The 22795-nt window shown below is 31.4% G+C and overlaps 3 protein-coding genes across 6 annotated transcripts in view; 1 reads left to right on the top strand and 2 right to left on the bottom strand.

Moving 5' to 3' along the window:
* Positions 1-858: 858 nt before the first annotated feature.
* On the bottom strand, positions 859-7611 carry LOC106057617 (transmembrane protein 50B-like). 2 transcript variants are annotated; one of them, XM_013214889.2, is made up of 7 exons: positions 7484-7611; positions 5896-6179; positions 5026-5138; positions 4082-4149; positions 3870-3962; positions 2866-2926; positions 859-2191 (listed from the first exon to the last, which is right to left on the bottom strand). In XM_013214889.2, the coding sequence occupies exons 2-7, from the start codon at positions 5992-5994 to the stop codon at positions 2146-2148; spliced, it is 480 nt and encodes a 159-aa protein (XP_013070343.1). In that variant the 5' UTR covers positions 5995-6179; positions 7484-7611; the 3' UTR covers positions 859-2145. The 2 variants fall into 2 exon arrangements, with proteins under 2 accessions (XP_013070343.1, XP_055888113.1); XM_056032138.1 differs by having other exon boundaries at positions 7469-7510.
* Positions 7612-7711: 100 nt separating this feature from the next.
* Positions 7712-16179, top strand: LOC106057615 (rab-like protein 2A). The gene is made up of 8 exons (XM_013214886.2): positions 7712-7861; positions 10645-10674; positions 12273-12352; positions 12714-12793; positions 13006-13117; positions 13941-14038; positions 14260-14343; positions 15297-16179. The coding sequence occupies exons 1-8, from the start codon at positions 7761-7763 to the stop codon at positions 15375-15377; spliced, it is 666 nt and encodes a 221-aa protein (XP_013070340.1). The 5' UTR covers positions 7712-7760; the 3' UTR covers positions 15378-16179.
* Positions 16180-18236: 2057 nt separating this feature from the next.
* LOC106057613 (SH3 and multiple ankyrin repeat domains protein 1-like) overlaps positions 18237-22795 on the bottom strand; it is a 71966-nt gene continuing 67407 nt past the window's right edge. For all 3 annotated transcript variants that reach the window (XM_013214884.2, XM_013214885.2, XM_013214883.2), the window contains one exon: positions 18237-22625. In XM_013214884.2, the coding sequence (XP_013070338.1) occupies positions 20917-22625 (1709 nt within the window). In that variant the 3' untranslated portion in view covers positions 18237-20916. The remainder of the gene's footprint in view (positions 22626-22795) is intronic.

Here is a 22795-nt window from a genome sequence, read left to right as displayed (position 1 = left end):
CTGTCCATGGTTACTTAGTCAGAAAGAGCAACCAATCTATAGGTCAAGCTGTCTGATTGGCTTGCCTACCTTGTTTTGTTCATCCTACTGGCATATAAATGTTGGCTTTCATTTCACATTTGGTCAATAAAGAGATTAGTTTGAAAAATTTGTTAGGGGCAATAATTTAAGACAGTGGCAGTGACGTGGATTTAATTCTTAAATACAGGTACTACTAGAAATAAAATTTACAACTTTTAATACAAAATATAGGTTGTAAATGGGATGGAAATAGATATAGTCTAGTCTTCTAGATTTATGATAGTTTTGTAAAATATTTTACGTTTCGGATGTTCCTTCAGAGTTAAAGATAATCTACTTCCTAGCCCAAATCTCCAGCAGGATAACAGGAGATGGAAGCGGGCAGGGTATGAACCTGGGACCATTGAGACAACCAAACGACAGTCCAGCATGCATACTGCATGACCAGACTTCAATGGTCAGAAATAACAAACTGGACAGCTCTCCTGCTAGTTTTTAGAAACATGCTCCTAGTAATAGGGTTTCAGAAATCAGCTAGTATAAATTATTTTTTTACAGCCCTATTTTGATTACTTTGATTAAAAATGAGAGCATATATGCAGTTTAAAAAATATATATAGTTTTATTAATACAAATTATTATAATTTATTTTTATAACATAGGTGTTGGGCTTCATCTCAAAAGGGTTAAAGACTACATTAAGCTAAGGTACATTAAAGTCCTTGGTATTTTTTTAATATAAAAATATAATTATTGATAATCTAAGTGTTTCCATAAGAATTTTGCAGGTAAATTAAGGCATTACAGTTGGTGTTGAATAAATAAAATAAAACAATATGTGTTTCAAAAAATATATTTCTGCAAATTCGTGTACAAAATATTATGACTGAAGTCCTAAATGGTCTTCAATATCAAAGACATAACAAAAAAGTTTTGAACTGAATAAATCTCATTTTAGTCCTATTTAGTTGTTTTTTTTTCCTTACCAACTTTGATGATGTGTACAGTGCACAATTCTTTGTTCAACTTGTAGAATAGACTTGCTCACTTTGCAAGACAAGCTTTAGAGGTAAAATAACAAGGCGAAATATTAACAATGAAAACAAAGAGAAACAACAAAATTTTTTCCACAACATTTATTTTTAATAAATTTTATTTCTTAAAACAAACACTATCAGCTGTTTTTAAGTCAAATTAAAATAATCTGTTAACATTAAATGTGAGCCCAAAAAAATTATAGATATATTTTTGTTCCAGCGTCGTCAAGTATAACTGAATATTTCTCTCTTGGGAACACCAATACACACACAAACATCAAAACAGAAAAAATTTAAAGTTTGAAGTTGTTTCTGTTTTTTTTACAATTGCTGCATTATATACAGTATATCTAAAGGTAATCAAATGAAACTTGAAAATGTAAATAGCCAGGTAACAAAGTAAACAATTTATAAATCATATATGCAGTGAGACAAAAAGAAACATCTAAATATAGTAACATCATATACAAATTTGATTGATAAATAGGATCAGTCTAGCCAGTTGTAAGGCTGAAATAGTTTTCAAATGCTTTAAGTTACTTCTTTCTTGACCAAAAGATAACCATATATTTTTTTATTTTATAGCAAAGAAGAGCTTGTGGGCGTTAAATACGCCCAATTTACATTTTAAAATTTTTTTTGCAAATTAAAACCAAGTGGAACAGTAGGGAATTGTTTTAAATCTAATCAATTAGCATAAAAAAAACAACATTTCTTGATGCTAACAAAATCTAGTTTCCTATTAGTTAGTCTTAGAAAGAAAAGTACCTTGCTATGCATACGCATAGAAGAGAGAGCCAGACATATATACAAAATATATATATACACACAGATGTGATTTGATCGTATTGAATTTTAAACATTTCAGTTGTTAATAAATAAATATGCAACTAATACACTTGCCATATATTAACTGAGTGCAAAGGTCAAACACACTGATCCTATCTGCCACACACAGAGTGCAACTAGCATACATTGTTAAGTAGGGACTTAAAACAGCTTGAGAGAACTTTGATGACCAGATAAGAGAAGTTGTTTCGACTTGAGATTCCAGTGTGAACAAACAAATTATCTTTCTGTGAAGAGTTTAACCCCAGAGATCTTCTGTCCTACCAAACTTGAACACAAATGCACTGAAAAAGAAAAAAACTCGAATTTTTCCAATTTCCAAATATTTTAAATATAATTTAGTTTCAGAAAGTGATAAATTACATTAATTAATAAATGTATACAAATCGTTAACAGTAAAAAAAAAAAAAACTAGTTTTAAGCTTAATTTAAAAAAAAAAAAAAAGATATTCATTTTCAATGCTGTTTGATACAATACACATATATATATATTACCGTACATTTATATAAACCTGGGTTTATAATTCTAATTATAACAAGATGAAATTCTAAAACAATGTAAATTCCTTCAGTATAATGAGCCAGTATATGAATAAATATTTTTAGTAAACTAAGTTCTTGCTATATATTGCTCCTTCTATCTTAAGTGACAATTGATGTGCCAAGATAGTGAGGGGTGCATTTCTGGTCAATCTTTTGACTTCAACAGCATGATCTAAAAGAATGCTACACATTACAATAGTTGTTTTTTCCTCAAAGTTGACTTTTGAAACCTTGGCACTTCAAGGCGTAGGGGATCAGAGTACCCCTCTTCTAAATGAATTGCCTTACTAGGCTTACAAGCTCCATCTGCTATAAGCTTCTAGTCTTAATGGTTTCAAGTATCCACCATCTGTCAATAAGAAACTGAAAAATAATTCAATGCTACAGGCTTTTGAAATCAATAAACTAAAATTACCTGAAGAAAATGAGTGCATTTTGAAGGAAAACTGCAATCCCTGGCCAATCTGGTTTCACATCTATTTCAAAGTCAAATGGTATCAAATTACACAAATGACATGGGTAAAAATCAATAACTGTGTAATTAGTGCTACTAACAAAAAAACCTCAATGAATATAAGTTCAGTTAATTCAAGATGCAGGTCTAGGTTTCACTATTTTACTATCTACATTAAAAGGATTGATTAATGAAACAGCATTGATTATACAGTATCCACAAAATAGTGCTGACTATATAAATGTGTTATGATGAAATGTGTTATAATCTAGTTTGGAAGTAAAATCTAGACGACTGCATGCATTTATTTATTTCATCTCTGGTAATGCCTCTGATTTAAAAAAGGTACTAGAGGAAAATATTGCAGTTATATAGTGTGAAGTATACTTGTCTATCAAGATGATAGCTAGCTCTGTCATTTCTTCCACCTGCTGGTGTAGATACTGCCTTTAAAGAAGTACACAAACATACAACTTAGGGGAAGGATGGCGCCATGCATTCAGCTGTCTGATGATGATCCCACCATAAGATCTACTAGTACACCAATCACTTTGGCAGAGAACTAGATTACACTGAAAATGGGATTCTTTATATAAAGCTGGACAAAGCATGGCTGCAAGCAAGACAAAGTATATCTAGCTCAAAAAAATAATAATTTTGGTAGCTATGTTCTCAACCTGTGGCAATAGGCTACTGATACAGTTTCTATCAATGGGCCAGTATTAGTCATGGGCCCAAGCACAATGAGTCCCTTTATTCCAAAGTTGTTACACCACTGCCCAGGTTTAGTCCAACATTAAAGTAAAAGCATTTGGTCACAATAAACAGATGCCCAATGAAACCATTAAACTATTCAAGAAAAATATAATAAAAAGCATGAAAGGACTAAAATATTTCTTGAATACAAAAAATCAAATATGAATCTTTATTCTTATTGAAAAGCATTGAGTCAAATCTATTCTTACTTCCTACAACATAGAATCCAAACAGAATCCAACTGGCAGCAATAAGAGACCCAAATGCAAGTAAAAATCCAAGAAATAGCCAAACACGTGCACCTGCAGGAAAAACAACAAAACAAAAACACTTATGCAACTGATGGTTTCTATATGTCAAATATTATGTCAAATGAATAACCATGAACTATATAATGCTAGAAAACCTGAAAGGAGCAAACCTGTTTGCCCAATGCAACCAGTGGTGTATGCATCACCCCTTATTTGACCATTTGATACTGAGTTGATCCTAAAAAAATAAAAAGAATATAAATATATACATATAAAAAAGGAGCATTATATTATATTATTTATAGCAAAAATTCAAAAAAGACGCCTCTATTTTAGAAGCATAAAAATGGCTTAGAAATATTTTTTATAATAAAGAGAAATGAGAAACTATGATTATGTTCTTTCTCTTTTGGGTACCAGTACTTGCCAGAAGATAAATATTAATCTAAAAATGGGAGATAAAAAGAATCTGGACAGTTAGTTGGTTCAGTGGATTTTTAACATATTTACTGATGTTTTATAACATTAGATAAACTAGTTCCCATTACTTTGTTGTGTTACCATTAACTAAAGCTCCAGTTATTGTTTCATCCCCTGTGTTCTGGTGTATTCTTTAACTACAGGACAAATTTGTACAAATACTCCTTCTTCCCTAGTGCTATTAGAGCATGGAATGGGTTGCCTGAGCTAGCCAGGAAAACCAGTGGCTTGGCAGAATTTAAGTCATTGGTTGATATGCATGACTAAATGCATGAAGCGTAGGACGTAATCATCTTCTTTTTTGAAGTAATGACTGTATTATATAAGATAAGAAGAGGATTAGTTTCTATATCATGACAGTTCTTAGAGAGTGTGAAAATCAATATTACTCTTTATCACAACAGATACTTTTATCCATATGTTAAAATAAAAACATAAATAAATATTATATGCTTGCAGCAGAAATAACCAGAGAATATTAAAAAAAATGTAATCATTAATATGAATGATTAGGTGTACACAAAGGATATGTCTAACCCTTACATTCAATAAGTATAAGATTAACCATAGTAAAGATCATGTAACACTATTCCTAGACCCTACATTACATTATCATTTAGGGAACATTACTAACATAAAAAAGGCAACAGTTAATATAACTCCAGGAGTCTGGAAGGCATGATTGAAATCCCCACCGTCTGGATACATAGCTGCTGCATCAATAACAAACCACCAGCCTGCAAAAAACTTTTAAAGAAACAAAAAAAAAAAAATTTAGAATACATATCTTAACTAGGCTATTAGAAATACAACATTTTATTTACTTTTTCTTTTAGATGTAGTTGGACTATTAGGTTATAGAATCATTTTTTCTTCAATACAACACATTATTTTTATGAACAACATTACGTAAAGCACACCAAAGATAATCATTTGCCAGGCAAATTTTATTTCAACCACAATGTATAACTAATGTGTTTGAAATTTCATTTCTTTTTATCTACATTTTACTTTGAAAAAAAACACAAAAAAAAAACAACTTGAATATATATGTCTAATACTCATGACCATTTTGCCTTTTGAAATCTAATTCTGTGGAGTGAAAAAAAAAGTGAGATGCAACTCTTTTATTCTAGTTAACTAGTATATGCATTCAAGAAGTCAAAATGATAATAAAACTGTAGCTATTATATTGAATAAATTAAGTTTTTGAAGATAAATATGAAAAGCAACAAACAGATTTAAGATTATAAAATGAAGAACAGAAGAGGTATCAAACAATATTATCACCAATATTTTAAATACTTTTTCAGGCCAGGTTTCAAAACAGTTGCCAGTTGAAAAAAAAAGATTAAAAAATTAAGAAAAAAAATAAACCAACATATAATATTCCACATTAAGTCATCTGGACGATCAATTATCCGGACAGACCTGTTCCCAATTAATCAGAATTATCAACATTCTACTCTAATGTGTATATGTAGCTAGCAATGTTTTAGCTTACCATAACACCTGAAAGTACTGAGACAACCAAATTTCTTTTAGCTCCCAGCTCAATGCACTCGCATCTTGGCCAGTTACAATTATCAAGAAAACCAGACATGATGATTTATTGATAAGTTTATAAATAAATAATGTCTGCAGCCTTGTAATTGTAATATATGTCTGAAGACAAGTTCAAGTAATAATCCTCAAGGATTTCTGAAAAATTTGTATAGATCTTGATGAAGAACTAATTTATATAAAGCCAATATAGTTGAATTCCTCAGTTGATGTTTTCATGTGTTCCTAAAATAAAAAATAAAAAAATAAATACCTTTAATTCTAACATGATAATGATTATTTATAAGATTGATAAATAAATCTCTGATGATTGTTTCAAGTAAAATTTTAAAAAAATTGATGACTTGAATTCATCTGTGACGGGGATATGAGTTTATCCACACGCGCAAAAGGATTCAATAGCCAGAAAGGAGTATGCAGATGAAATCTTTGGTTTAGGTATCCATAGAATAGTATGTAATAGAAGACAAATTAAACAGTACTGAAGGATGTCAAATACAAAAAAAATACAAAAACAAAATCAAATAAAAAACTCAAAAAGACAAAGATAAAGCACATTCCCCGCTCCATATGCTAGGACAAATTTGTACAAATGCTCCTTCTTCCCTAGTGCTAGCATGGAATAGGTTGCCTGAGCCAGCCAGAAAAACCAGTGACTTGGCAGAATTTAAGTCTTTGGTTAACATACATGACTAGATGCATGACCCGTAGGATGTAATCATCATCTTTTTTGAAGTAACGTCTGTATTACATAAAATAAAATGAGTTATTTTTCAAATTATCTGATCGGATAAGTAAATTTAAAGATGCTAATCTATATATTATATGGTATTCATTATAAACAAAAAGCTTTTAATACTTTTATAATTAACATTTAATTTTCACTTTAGTATTACTGTAGTATCAAATCCCATTCATCTTCCCCCCCCCCTCCCAATCTAAATCTGCTTAAAACTGTGACAGAGTAGGCTACAATGTTAAGTCACACACAAATCTCAGTAAACACAAGTGTTTCATTTTGTTACCAACATTAGTCATTAGCAGTTAGCTATTGAACTGAGACTACTGAGAGTGAGTGTCCCTAAGCCTAAGTCACTAAGACATGTCTAACTTAAGTTACAAAGCAAGGGAAGGCTTTGTTAAATTTATTTATCATTATTAATCAGTTAATCATACTACATAACATAGATCTAGTTAATCTAGAATCTAGTTCTTGATCTATATAATTATAGTAAATATTAATATACTTATATAGTGAAATATAGTGTATAAAAAAGTAATTCAGTCTGAGTATTCATTGTAAATCAAATGTAATTTAATCAATTTAATGTAATGTTATTTTTATACTTTCACGGTGTTATACTTAGTATACTGAATGATACTGTTATAGTAATATTTTAATATAGACTAAGACTTATTTACTTAGTAGACTTAGTTAGATCTATAGTCTATAGTTAGTTACTCAATTACTGTTATTATTAGTGTTATAGAATTAAAATATAATCTAGAAATACAGTAGGGTGAACAACCATAGAACTAGATCTAAATTCCGTAGTGTTGATTTCACAGAATTTCAGAATACTGGATTCTAGACCTAGATCTACAAGTATAGATACATGTTTCATATATCTATATATATTTGTAAACATAGAACATCTAGATTCTAGTGACTCTAGTCTTGATCTATATCTATATTTATATAGATCTAGATCTAATTACGTCATAAAAAGTTGAATGTAAAAAGAATCGGAACTATCAACTATCGGAAGCTACCCACAATCCTCATTTGCATTCTTTAGCAACAAGATGTCGACTAACAGTCAACCAGATTATGACAAGCCGGGCGACGAAGGAGAAGAGCGCGTAAAAATAATTTGCCTTGGGGATAGCGCTGTAGGAAAATCAAAGTAAATCTACATAAAATCAGTACTTTATTATTTAGCTATTTAATTTTAACTATATTTATATTCTACAAAAAGATATCAAATAGAGTCTAACTAAAGTCTAACTTTAAACTTACTCAGTAAGTTACTGTCTAAGTCCTATAATCTATATATTATATAGATTCTAGATTAGAATAGGTCTAGTCAGTCTAGACATTCTAGAGTCTAGACTAAGTCTAGAGTCTAGAACTCAACTTGAACTTCTCAAGTCACAAGATTGAAGATAGTATATACTAAGATAGTAGACTAAGATAGGTCTAGAATTTATTTATTATTAGAATCATCTATTAGTATTAGTATTAGATTTGATTTTTAATTTTAGATGTATAAATAATAAAGTATAATAAACAGTAAACTGTATTAAGTTAAGAATTTAAGTCTCATGTCTGTATTATTTTGTATAACTCTAACTTTCTCTAACTCTAGTACTCTTGATCTCTAGTAATTTTAAATTTAACTTACTCTAACTTTTACTTTTAAAGGAAAAACTTACTAGATATAGAGTAGTTTATGCTATTCGGACACCTATAGGCCCAAATTTGAAAGTTTGACTTTGACAACGCATTATTTTTTCTTTAGTTTATTTCAGGAGAATAAGGATGACTACTTATAATACTTATATTTGTACCCCTAACCTATATTTGTTATTATATTTAAGGTCAAAGAGGCAGTGTGTTTTCATTTAATTCAGACAAATTTGACCCACATTATTTGATTCCGGACACCATAATTTAATTTCATAATTTATTTCGGACAGTCTCTATATTTAGGCCTCAATAAACTCAAATTTTAATTCTATATTAACATTAACTAAATTTTAAGATCCCCAGGCATAGCCCCTCACATTAAATGATTAAGATGTTTTGATATTATATTATGCATAAATACGAACACAAAAAGTAAAAATATGAACACACTTATTCTACCAAAATTAGGTCACTGGGATAGTGACTTCTATACCGACTTTTAGACTTATTTTATGTTTGAATTGTTTGCATGATTAGATGTGTGTTGAATGTTTGTGTTTTTTTGTTTAATAATTTAATAAATTTCTAATACAGATGTCAGAGGATCTTTTGTAGTATAGTACGTAGGCCCCTACAGGTTAGGATAGCCATTCTTGCCTAACTGAATCCTCTATATTCTCTCTATATAAATCTAGATCTATCTAGTAGGTCTAGATCTAGGCATTTAACTTTATTCAATGTACCAAGCTCACTCCAAACATTTGCCCATTTATTCTCTATTAAAAAAACAACAACAAACGAACAAATATAATATAAGATCATTTTTATTGATGTCCAAAACTGGGTGTCTGAAATAAATTTTGGTAAGAAAATCGTAATTTAATTCGGACACCCTATTAATTTTTTATTTGTATGGAATCAGACAACTTGGCTTATATATCAAATAAATCAGCTCCAAAATCAGAATAAATATTGCCAGGCTCATTAGTATAGACTTAGCCAATCAAAAAATATAGTCTTAACCCTAGGAAGAAGTAAAGTCATCCGGGTAACATAGGAAAAAAAACAACAACCTGACTAACAAATATGAAATTCGTTTTTCTTACATAAAAAGACAGCTAAATGGAAGAAAATTGGGTCAGAATCATTGGAAAATGGACAAGCACATTATACAGCGTGCTAGTTTTATAATAAATATTAAAATAATTATTTAATGACCACGAAAACAGCGAATGTCCAAATTCATGTAGTGTCAGAAATAAATAAACTACTATAGATCTAGATCTAACTTAAACTTAACTCTATTAACTGTCTTAACTAGATCTAAGTCCTAAGTAAAAGTAACTTGAACTTCAACTTGAGTCTTGACTCTTGAGTCTAACTAACTTTGACACAATCACACAGTGTGGACTGTGACAGTCTGCTCTGAGTCTAGTCACTCTCTAGTCAGTCTAGTGTCCTAGTGTCACTCTGTGACACTCAAAGTTAGACTACAACTACTCTAAGAGTCTAGTCTAGTACAAGCAGTAGACTTGTCTACACTACTCTACAGACAGTTATTCTACACTGGCAAATTTGAAGTTACACTACAGTCTATTTAATTCTAGATCTAGTAGTTTAGACTCTAGTCTCTACAGTGACTTGTGTGACACTATACTATAGACCAGGGGTTCTCAACCTGTGGGTCACGACCCCTTTGTGGGTCGATTGACGATTTGCCAGGGGTCGCCTAAGACCATCGAAAAAATGAATTGTTTTTGTCCATTCTTCTATTGCTGTGTCTGTATACGGAAAAGGGGGAGGGGGGGGTCGCGGCAGAGTGGGGGATTGTAAAAAGGAGTCGCCGAGCCTAAAAGGTTGAGAACCACTGCTATAGACTATAGTATAGTTTATAGTAACTCTAGTACTATAGTCTAGGAGTATTCTAGACTCTAGATTTAGATCTAGATATATATTTATATATAATATACTATATAATTCTAGTCCAGACAGTCTTACTCTAACTTTTAGACTCTAGAGTTAGCAGTTAGACTGACTTAGACCTAGACTAGTCAGCCTACATGTAGTCTACTATCATTACTATCAACTATCTCTACTCTAGACTCTATTAAATAAAAATAAACTTTCTTTCAATTTAGATACTTCTGTTTAATGAGTAAAAGATCTATATTTTAAGATTCAACTTCAATTTGTTTGACAATTATACTTATTTTACTTTGCCTAGATAGTATTATATTATTATCTTGATCTGTTTCTGTTAACATTTTTTTTTTGTTTCAGATTAGTTGAAAGATTTCTAATGGATGGATAGTATCCTTTTATGAAATTTATCTTCCTTTAATAACTATTTTTAAAAGATCAATGAATAAACTGTAAAGACTAGTGGACCACAAAATCAATCCAAACATGCCTAGGGTATGCATAGTGAGAATAGCCAAAACAACAACAAGAAAATAAACAATTAGGCCTAAATAATTATCATGATTATATTATTCTTATAATTATGTATATATAAATTATATGGCTCCTTTTTGTCTTGAAAGGCAATGGATGCGCCCAGATGAGTCACTGGTTTTGGTTTGGTCTTGAGATGGGGCAGAATCTGGTGTGGCTAATTAAGCCTATTCTAGAGCTGCAGACTTTGCCACAATTCATGCATGTGCATGCATCTGATTCAGGGCTAGTGGACAGGGCAGCTTTCTTTTTTTCCTTCTTGATTAAGGCCGCTTTGTTTCTTTTGCTCTCATTGAGGATCGTCCCAGCATGCACATTCTGTCTCCATGCTCTCCAGTCTTTGGCCATTTCTTCCCACATACTTTTATTGGTGTCTGTGGCTCTTATGTCTCGCTTGCAGACATCCCTATATGTTAGTCTTGGGCGGCTGTTGGATCCCTCTACAAGCTCAGCATATATCTTTCGGGATTTTACCATCTGGCATGCGGGTGACATGTATGAGCCAGCGTAGTCTTCTTTGTGTCAGGAGAGCATACATGCTGTTCATATTGGCCAATCTCAAAACTTCCTGATTGGAGACATGGTCCCTCCAAGAGATGCTCATTATGCGTCTCAGGCAGCGCAAGCGGAAACTATTCAATCTTTGCTCTTGGTACATTTATGTTGACCAGCTTTCACTGTCATAAAGAAGAGTGCTCACAATAGATGCATAGTAGACTAGGATTTTGGTTGCTGTGGTCAATTTGGTGTTTTCCCAGTGCGCTTAGAGAGTTTTGCTTATGCTATAGTAGCTTTTCCTATTCTTTTTGTCAGCTCTGTATCTAAATCTAGGTTACTGGCAATTGTTGAACCCAAGTAGGTAAATTCCTGCGCCACCATAAGGGTGTGGTTCCCAATATGTATCAGGTATTTCTGCAACGTCTTGTGCCAGGATATACATTATAATTTTAGTAAAGCTTCCAATCTGCCTTTTATAATTTAGTATGAATGTCCATTTAAACAAGCAATAGCAGTTTAAGAAAAGCACTTATCATATTTTAAATAAATGCAGCTGTTACCTAAGTTGAAATTGTAATTATTTTAGCTATATTGCTTTGTGGTTTTATTTGAGTATAGATTTTTAAATCATTAATGGTTCAATATTTCCATTTTCATAAATGGATTTAGTTAGAATAAAAAGACAAATCATTTTTAAGTCGTATAAGGTTATTTGAGTAAAAAACATTCAGGCTGTGACTTTGATAGCATTTAGAATTTTTGAAGTGAATAAAGGAAAGAAATACATAAATTTAGAAAAACAATTTTATTAATGCATTCTCGGAGCTTGGTGTTCGAAAGGAATAGGTGGGCAGTTGTGATAATAATGATCAGTTTTATAAGTGTTTACAAATTGAAATTATTGAAAAATTGATTAATTCTGCACTGTTCCACATCTATTCCTTAACATTAATAAGCAAACCTCAGCAGTTATCCACATTTGCTCTGACATTATTTAACTACAAGACTCAAATAGATGGCAAAACTGTTTCAGTCGGTAAGAAAACTAAAAATTATTTTTTTTTTTGTTATTAATGGGCAATTCATTTTAAGTAAAATTAGTTTCACACATGTTATGTAGAAGTACAGTATATGGCTGATGCATTGGAAAAGCTTGGGGTTTAATCCTTGTTGTCAATAAATTTTTCCCCCTGGAGTTACAGCTGAAGTTGCCCATCCAGGTGTAATGAGTAACTGATATTATTTGCTGGTTCAAGAAAATGCATTTAGTTTTTATTTATCAATCTGGCCACATTTCAAAAAATTGGATGCTGTTTCTAGATTCCATTGCATAGTTGTAGGTATTAGAGGTGAATAAGTTGTAAATTGACTTGTCCAAATATGCTTTGCGTCTTTAGATTTTTGGGACACTGCTGGTCAGGAAAGATTCAACAGCATGCACCCTTCTTACTATCACCAAGCTCATGCCTGTGTTATGGTAATGTTTAGTGATTACTTTTTATAATATAACTACAAGTCCTACATGATTCAAATATTGAAGTCATTGAGTTAATGAATATTTTCTTACCAGATAATATTTTGTTGCTAATTTTTATTTGCATCAGTATTAAATTAATTCAAATAACTATTTACTTTACTATAAGTAACTGATTTATTACAATAGAATATAATGTTTACATTCCACATTAGGTTTTTGATTGTACTAGAAAGATCACATATAAAAATTTACCTGAATGGCTGAAAGATTTGCGGACATACAGACCAGAGATTCCATGCTTATGTGCAGCTAACAAAATTGATGGTAAATAAATGAATGCATTAATATTTTGTACTTTAGTCCTAATTAAACCCTCAGTCGCTTTTTTTCCCTCTCAGAATTGTATTAATTAATTCCTTTTTTTTTTTTTTTTTTTTTTTTTGTACTTTTTATTTATAATTGGGAGTTGTGTCTGAAACTTTTCTGTGGTGGAAATTGAAGTCAAAATAGTTTGGAAAGTTAAGTTATTTAGCGCTTGTTATTGTTACCAAGTAAGTCAGTCGCATGACATTCCTAGACATCGTTAGTAAAAGCTGATATGTGTTTTTCCACTACAACAATATTAAGAATGGATTCATTTATTGTTTATAGCCCTTCAAATGTCCTAGATAGGACAAAAATAATGTATTTTTTTTGTGACAAAGTCTTGATGAATTTCCACCATCTATGTTTCCTTAAACTTGCTTTCAGCTTTAACCATCAAGAAACTTTTAATATTTCACTCCTGAAGAAAAGAAATTTGAAAAATGAAATGTTTATTCACATTAAAATAAACATTATTTGGACAGTTCATCTTTAAAACTAATAATTTTCATAACAAAGATCATTTATGCCAGACGAAGGAACAACTATCGTAAAATAGAAGTTATTACTTTGATGGATTCATAAAGAAATTGCCTTTCAAACAAGGTGGCAGTTGTTTTTTTTCATACTTCTAAAGATAAACAACTACCAAAAGTTATGCCCCTTTTTTTTTAATTTGTGAGATGTTTTAGAGAGCACATTATGAAGCATTGTTAGAAACTATAAGATAATATTGACCGAAATTCGACCACAATTTTCTCCTTCTCTCCTTCTAATGCTATAGAGGATATGGATACAACAAAGAAATCATTTGCCTTTGCCAAGAAGAACAATATGCCTTTCTACTATGTCTCTGCAGCCAATGGAACTAATGTGGTCAGGGTAAGACAATACTTGGAACAAAAAAAAAGTTTTTTTATTGTCAAGTATTTAGATTAGATGATCAACTTGGGAAGGGGGGGGGGGGGGGCTTTGGCTTGGTGAGAAGAGGGTGCTTCATAAAGTAACTGTAATTTAAGTCTAGCACATATATATATATATATTGTATAGTTCATAACTGTTTGTACATGTTCATACTTTAATTTATTGCTGTATATTTACAGTTATTTAAAGACTCTATCAGGGCAGCACTAGCCTATAAACACAACTCCACAGATTTCATGGATGAAATAATGAAAGAGCTTGAAGTGAGTAAATACTGCATTTCTCTACTTCCTGATTCATTTATATCATTCATTCATTATTGAAATTTTATCTATTTGTATATGTAAAAGGAGTAGGCTGTAGAATTAATAATTTTTTTTCGGGGGTTGTCAAGTACAATACATGCACTAACATATTCTTACTTTGGCTATATCTCCAATACTTCTTAACTCTTTCCTAAACCTAACTAGATAAGTAAATGCATTCCCAAACCTATCTTTAAGTTACTAACATTAGTAAACTTTTTCCTAAACTTAATCCTTAAACTGACAAAAAACACAATTTCTGAAAGTAGCCCTAATACAACTTTCCTAATTCTAAGTTTAAGCTTTCAACCTAACAAATGAAGTCTTTTAATATCACAGTATTTCTGAAGTCTTTTTAATTTCACAGTATTTCCCTTCCTAACGTTTTAATTTATAACTAAGCCCTAAATTTTAACATTTGATCTTGAACAACATTACAACAACAAAACCATTTAATAAATAAAAATAATTTTGTTTAAAGTTGGTCAAAACTGCCTCTAAACCTGTAATTTACTTAACAAGCCAGTGCCTCATTTTATACCAGGGAGGTGAGGTCTTCATTCTCAAGTTATAGTGTGTACTATATCCGTAATTATATTTGAATAATATCCACTTAAATTCCTTGTAATAGAGCTCTTGCATGTAACACTACCTTTACAATGATGAAAGCCAAAATATGATCCACATATAAGATATTTAACATAAAGAAAAGACATTGAACACAAAGGAGAGATTTAATTTTTGTTTTACCCTGACAGAAAAAAACTGCTGTTTCTATGCTGAAAAAAAAGAAAAAGAAATAAATATCTAATTTAAACAAATTATTAACATCTTTAGTTTGTCTGATTCTAGCTAAAATCTCCAGAGAGTATTAAATAAACAAGTATTTCACCTTTCTGATTTATTTACAGAACTTTGAGCTGGATCCCATCCCCAGTAAAGTGAAAGACAAAGAGAAAGAAACAGAGAAGATCACACAAGAAAAGTCTTGAGGATTATTATCAATCTTAGAAAAGAAAATTGTCCTTTATTAAAACTCTAATTTCTAAAACAATTGGAGCATGAAGTCTTGGATTCATTTTAAAAATCATTTATTATTTATTGGCTGTACAGAACAATTTAAAAAAAAAAATCAATTTAATTTTATATTGAACATAATTTAAAAACTGAATTTAGAAATGTACTTTCAAACTTTGAAGCCAAAGTTTTACTAGATTTTCATAATGAATTGTTTTTTTTAAATAGTAAACATTTATTTAGAGAAAAAAAAAACAGCAACAGCCTAACTTATTCTATTTACAAAAACAAAATCAACTAAACCTTTGTATAGATCTTATATTTTTTAGAAATGATATTTAATACATGAATTTAAAAAAAAAACATTTTAACTTTTACAATTGTATGTTTTTTTTGTAAACGTTTAAAATTTTAGTGATTTATGAATGTAGCTTGTCTCAGCATGTCTGTGATATTTCAAGTAAGGGAATGTCTTTACATGGCTATACCCTTCAGAATGGTGTGGACCTCAGAATAATACTGAGTTCTAGTCATTGTCATTTGAATAGAAACTGAATTCTCCACTATTTTGTTAACTTTGTAGACTTAAAGGCACTTTATTAATAATAGTCAAATGAATGATGTCAAGGGTAAACTTCACACTAATCACTTTATACGCACACTGCCAGATAATAATATGATTGCAATGTGATTGTGGCATGACTTAGAAAGTGTGATGGGGGATGAAGACTTTGAAATGTGTACATTGTGGAGAATAAACAAATAATCTTGTAAGAATTGTGTTGTTATTTTTAAGGTTTTGGTTGTCACTGTGTTTAATAAAAAGCAGATATAATTTGTTTTGATATTTAGAACCTTGATGCATTTATGGTACACCCAGAAATGTGTTTGCAGGCTGTCTCTAAATTTGGAAGCTATAATATTTTTTTATAACTTGAAGTTCTGCATATTGAATTCATTTACCATCAAATTCAATTCATTAATTAGCATTGATATCACTCATAAGTTTGAGTATTCTATATTTCTATTAGATCTAGCATTGGTATCACATCTTTTTAAGTGCCGCTATTCTATGTTTCTATTCTAATGGGCATTCATATTAAACATCTGTTTGACTTCTCCACATTTATTCTAATTAGCATTGATATCACACATCTCTTGAAGTATATTTTTTATTCTGTTTTATATACTTTTAATGAGTATACAGTGTCTTCTTATAGCAATGGCCTGTAAAAATTATTGATTTCAAACACCTGGTGGATGAGTGGTAAAGCACTTGGCTGCTGAACCAAAGGACTTCAGGCTTGAATCTCAATGCAGACTAGTATTTAGAATTTTTGTAAAATTTATTACACAGGCTTCTTTTACCTCCTAGTTGCTCACCAAGACTCAGTTTTAGAGTTTTATTTTTGGTATTTTCCAGAAGGCTGCATTCTATGTATTGCATAAATAGCACAAAAATTAAGACTTCCATATTTTTTAAAGCATACCTGTTTTTGTTTTTTTTAAGATAGCAAAGACCATACTTCATGGTCTGAGACTAGAACTGTCTTTTCCTCTAGACTTAGATCTAAATTTAGAACTCATAGAAAAAGCTCTTATAAAGTATATCCTCACAGAAAATAAAGATAATTATTATTATTGCCAGAGTGAATTTTGGAAAAAAAAAGTAAAGGTGCTATATCTAGAAATTCAAGAACTGAAGTGTGTTGTGAGTGGTTGTTCCATTAGAAGATGCCAAAAAAAAAGTTGTCATTGTAATATAAAAAGTCTGAAAAGTAGGGGTTCTGTTCAAAAAGTTGCACAGTACTGGTATATTAAATATTTTGATATTGAATTGAGAAGAAGAAAAAGAGATTGTACATAGGATATTTATTTTTTATTTGTGTGGGTGGAAGAGTGCGGGAAAGTAAAAGGGATACTAGATTAGATTTTATGTGCCAAACATATACCGGTACATGTGTGTGTGTGGATGGGTGTTATAAAGCAGTCATTCCAAATCAAATCTAATGTCTGTCAGGTAACATACGAGGCGCAGGGTGTAAAAAAAAAAAGGGGGGGGGGAGGAAAGAGAACAAGAATGGGCTGTTCCAGTTCAATGTAACAGTTGGCCTAATAATTCAAGTGCTAGAAAGTTTGTTATGGTGATGGATAAGATGCAGACCATTTATTGGAAGTTTAAAAAAAATGAGGGGGATGTTCCAGTCCCTGCCAAAATAAACAATATATAGCCTGGGAACAAATCAACTGGCATATTTGGTGTGTAATGTAATAATATAATTGATGGTACTCTTCAATATTTAAAATCCAGCTTTCACAACTATATTGGACTATGTAAACTAGTCTGTGGTCACTGGTCAGTAAATCTTGTGTTGACAATGAAGCATTGTGCAGTTAAATGCAGCTGAAGTTAAGTTTAGATTAAAAACTGCTCAAGGCAATATTTTGTGCATCCTCTATGCATTGAGTCTACTAATTTGACTCCAAGAATTAATCGTATTCTTTATTGAATAACTTTCTGTTAATAATCTCTTATTGATATTTTTTTTCTCCTTATTTCTGTGCTGATTTCCACTGCTCAAGCAACTACCTACTACATTCTAAATGTAAGTATTCCCATACCATATTATAGAATGCTGAAGAAACTTTTCATTTAGAACTATATAACTCCTTTTTATTCTTTTTTTTACTCTCAAGGCTTAATTTAAAAACTCTTAAAATCAATTAATCTTAATTTTTTTTTTTTTTTTTTTTTAAATAAAAGCTAAATCAACCTCTTTTGATTGTCACTGATACAAACTTTTAATTTAAAATGATAATCATAAGATTAAATCCAAATTTTAACACTGTTTATTGACTGTACAAGAATATCCTCAATTGGAAAGAATACAGCTGTTAACTTTAACATAGATATATAATAGTAGTTAGATTAAAGTAGGTATGGCAAAAGTTCTTATCAAAATAGTCACAAAATAAATGACAAAACCTTGATCTCAATAGTAATTAGGTCTTATTAAATATAGATAGAAATGTGTCAATATGGAATGTCTGAACCACTGATATGTTAAAAGCTAACAGAAAGGTCACCAAGGTATCATCTTATTAATACACTTTTAGAGAGAGAAAAGATAATCAAGTTTTAGAGAAAAACATATATAAAAGTTAAGAAAAAAAATTTTTTTTTTTTGCTAATTCAAGGCAAATCATGGTGGTATTGTTTAAACCATAAACCTTCCTTAAGCACGACATCACCACCATATCTTTAACTTTTAAGACATTGCAGCACATTTTTCATGAAATAATTTAAATACCGGTATATAAATATATTTATATAATAATATATATATGTATAATATAATCTTACATAAAAAAAATTAAATTAGCATGCTTTAATTTTTAAAAAAATCAATATTCCTTAAAAGCATATTAGTTGAACTCTTTCTTAGGGGCTTAAGGCATGGCTCCTTTTTTTTCTTTTTAATGGGATGAAATTGCTCAGAAGTAGAATAATTGGATACAATCAACTTGAGTTGAAATCTCAATCAAAACTGGGAAAGAAAAAAAACTGGAGTTTATCCAGCTTCAAAAGTGTGTGGGAAAAATAAAGATGAATGGTTGTTGCATTGGTCACATGGCCCTTAGAATCCTTCCTTCACTGAAATAAAAGAACTACTTCAGGTGCCTCTGAATGGTCAAAGGAATGTAAATATAATTTCATTCTGCTGCAATGTAATTTATCATACAAACATAGTCAATGAGAGCAAGTTTGGTTCCAAAGTGTAAAAAACATTACCAATGAAAACAACAACTGTACATTTAGTTCAGATCATAAATATTGTACATAAAATTATACATAGCCATAATTGCTCTATTTCGCAACCAAGATGATGCAAAATTTTAAAGACATTTGGAATGTTTAATAACTTATTAAAAACAAAACTGAAAACCTGTAATGATGCAACCATTAAGTTGAGATGCAGACACAGCTAAGAAACTTGTAAATATGCACAATCTTCCCACCCTACAAACAAATTTGGCATAATTGTTCATTATTAAAGCAGAAAATATATAAATGGGTGATTCTGATCAATACATGTTAAATGTATAATATAACCACCATCATTAGATCTAACAGCTTGCAATTGATGCTAAAGGTAACTCAGTCCACAACTTTTGCCTGTTGTAGCTTTAACCTCCCCTCCCCACAATGGAAATCAAATCAAATCCATTATCTCAGTTTTTGAATCATGAACTTACAATCAATACTGGCATTTAAGTTTGCAGGCTCCCATTTTTTGTATCTGACTAAAAATGTTATTCAAGATTATGAATGATCACATGATTATAACATCTTAGTGATTATAATTAGTCACAATTTATGATCACATTTAATTACAACAAAAGTAACAGTTTTTGTATCAAATAATTTGTTACATTTAAAAAGTATAGAAAACATGAGAATTATTTCGAAACAGATTTAAATTGTTGGAAAATATAAGGAGGATGATCAAGTGAAGATAAAGAAACATTTCCCTTCTATTGATATTTGTTGTACACAGTAACTTTCTTCTAAAGCAAAAATGTCAAGTAAAAAAAAAATTCGTCTCAACAAATGTAAACATTTTTGTTTGAAGGGCACATAATCTAAGACTTCAATACTATTCAATGCTATACATGTTTCATTGGTAGTATGTACAGGTTACTTAAATGCTTACAGTGTATGAGGCAGATGATGGTTTCATTTCAAAGAGAAATAACTATTGCAGTGCAGAACATGTAGTGTAACCAAAGTTATTCAACAAAAGAGTTGATTAACAATTATATATTTTTTCCCATTATTATTAGTTTTTTTTCATTTTTATTTTTCTTCCTAGAATACAAAATTAAGGGAGGGAGAAATGCTTTTTCTCTCTATTCTACTAGTATTTTTAATTGTCACATTTCAGCTGCTCATTAAAATGGTCTCCAAGATCCTTCCCTAAAACTTGCTAAGCCCATGTGCAGCCATGGTGTATGCTATAATGTACATCCTTGAACAAGATTATAATCTAGTTGAAGGTATAAATCCCACTAGTAACACAGTTGTATAAATCATGATACAAGTAAGCAATTATTGTTCAGGAAATGATCACAATTCATATACAGAAACACAATTTGCATTCCGGCAAATACTAAGAAGAAATAAAAAAAAAAAAAATCATTATTTTAAAGATTAAATTATACACAAAATAGTATCATACAAAAACTAAGTAGAATGTTCATTGTAATAACACTTTGCATAAACATATGGTGCCCAGTCTGAGTTAAACTAACAATGATGCAATTTTCTCTGTTTATATGTGACATGATTGTTTCAGTGTTTCCAGATTATTCATCCTCTATTTGACTTTGGCTGTGACAATTTCATAGTGTTGAACACAACTTGAAATGATTCCATGAAAAGGATAAACAAATTCTATCTTCCAGAAGAACAAATTTAAATAATATATCACATCACATTGTCTTCATTGTGCACTACAAGTTTGTAGATGCAGGTTTGTTTAATTTTTTGACTGACCGTTCCAAGTTCATACGGTGTCCCACCTGAGTCACCCCAAGATTGATAAACTCATTTCTTCCCATGTCTACTAGCTTTGTTCCATCAATGCAGGCCTTAGCAAAACTGACCCTGTACTGGGGTAGCCCCAGACTATCCAGCCAGTCTAAGACATCTAGACATGACCAGGTAGATACAGACTTAGTAGCAAAAGGCTTGGAATTTTTATCCAGCGTCTGACTTTCATTAGCATTAGAATCTACTTCCAGGAATTGTGGAGGTGGTGGAATGAAAGCATTCTGATCTCCAAGGTCATCATAATCCATTGGTGGAGGTGGTGGTGGAGCAATCAGATCCTCAATGTTTTGTCCATCCCCATGTTCACTAGACAAAGTACTCAGTGAAGAGACAGAGGAAACAAAACTGGCATTATCTTCCTGGCTAAAAGCTGGCATGTGGTTTCCATGTTCAGGGCTGTTGTTTAAACTACTGCCAAAGGACATGGGTGGAGGAATAATGTCCAGCACAACTGTTTTAAGACGACTGCCATCATGATCATCAAATCCAGGAGGAGGTGGAGCAACTATTGATTCAAATCCATGCTGTGGAGGAGGAATAAGACCAGGGGGTGGGGAAACCGTACCATTGGTCTTTGGCTTCTTGATTGTTCCATTGCTCAAAGATTGCTCAGTGTGGGAGTGATCTTCAGTGACACCTTTCACTGGCATGTTTTTATTTGCTGCAGAACCAACTTGACTCCTGATGACATTGACCTTCTCCCCTGATGAACTAGCAGGCTTCACTTCAATCAATGTGGTCCCATTTGATTTACTTGTCATGTTAGGGCTAGAGGATGTGGGTGAAGTAGGGGAAGAGTGTTTCCTGGTTGGTGTAATCTCCACAGGACCTTTCTTCTCAATGTGGCTTTGAAGATTTCCTGAAGCTTTCTTTTTCAGATATTCTTGCCTAGCTTTCTCTGCTAGGGCTATATAGTCTCCAGAGGTAGCATCCTGACCAGACTTTGATGATTTGAGAATGTCAGTATGACTTTCACTAGAGTTGGTTGTGGCTTTATTACTCAGTGAAACTGTCGAAACAGAAGTTGAGGCTGACAAAATGGGTGCCTTTACAGGAGGAGGACTTGGGGCTTTTGATGACTTATTAGTCATTGTCACTTCAGTTTTGTTTCCTACAGTGGGGGCTACATTAATTTTTGATGGTAATACAACAGAAGATGTGGTTCCCTTTACATCAACTGGTTTAAGTCGGGAACGAAAATCGATTGTGCCATTAGTTTCTGATTCTTTGGCAGATATAGTTGACAAAGGTTTCTCTAAAGCATTTATAGGTTTAAGATTAACCGATGTAACTTTTCCCTGGGAGACTGCACTGCTAGATTCTAATTTGGCAACAACCTCCTTAGGTTTCTGAGCATTAGCTCCAAGGCCAGTTGTAGTTAATGACACTGCAGTAGAAACCACTGACTCATTAGGCTCCTCTTTCTTAACTTCAATCTGTTTCTTAACATCCCCCCCAACAAATTTTGCCGCTTGAAGTTTTTTATTGCGGTTGAGGCGAGCTTCAATTTCATCCACCACAGTTCTGTCCTCTGTCTGTTCTATCCTGCTCTTACGTAAAGCCACTGCAGCTTTTAAAGCTTCTTGGTTTAGTTCATGCGTTGTTTTATCTGAAATCAAATGATACAATGATAATTTCTTTGTTTTAAAACCTTTATGTTAAATCTTTTAAACTCTCAAAGCTTTTATGTATTGTTTGGGGCTGACAAAGGTAATGTATTTGTTCAGTGCAAATAGTTTAGTGTATATAAACTTGAGGAAATGTTTGAATGTTACACTT

The sequence above is a fragment of the Biomphalaria glabrata genome, chromosome 6, assembly GCF_947242115.1.
Source record: "Biomphalaria glabrata chromosome 6, xgBioGlab47.1, whole genome shotgun sequence".
Lineage (NCBI taxonomy): Eukaryota > Metazoa > Mollusca > Gastropoda > Planorbidae > Biomphalaria > Biomphalaria glabrata.
Note: the sequence above shows the minus strand (reverse complement) of the source record. Positions and strands in the feature narration are given on the sequence as shown.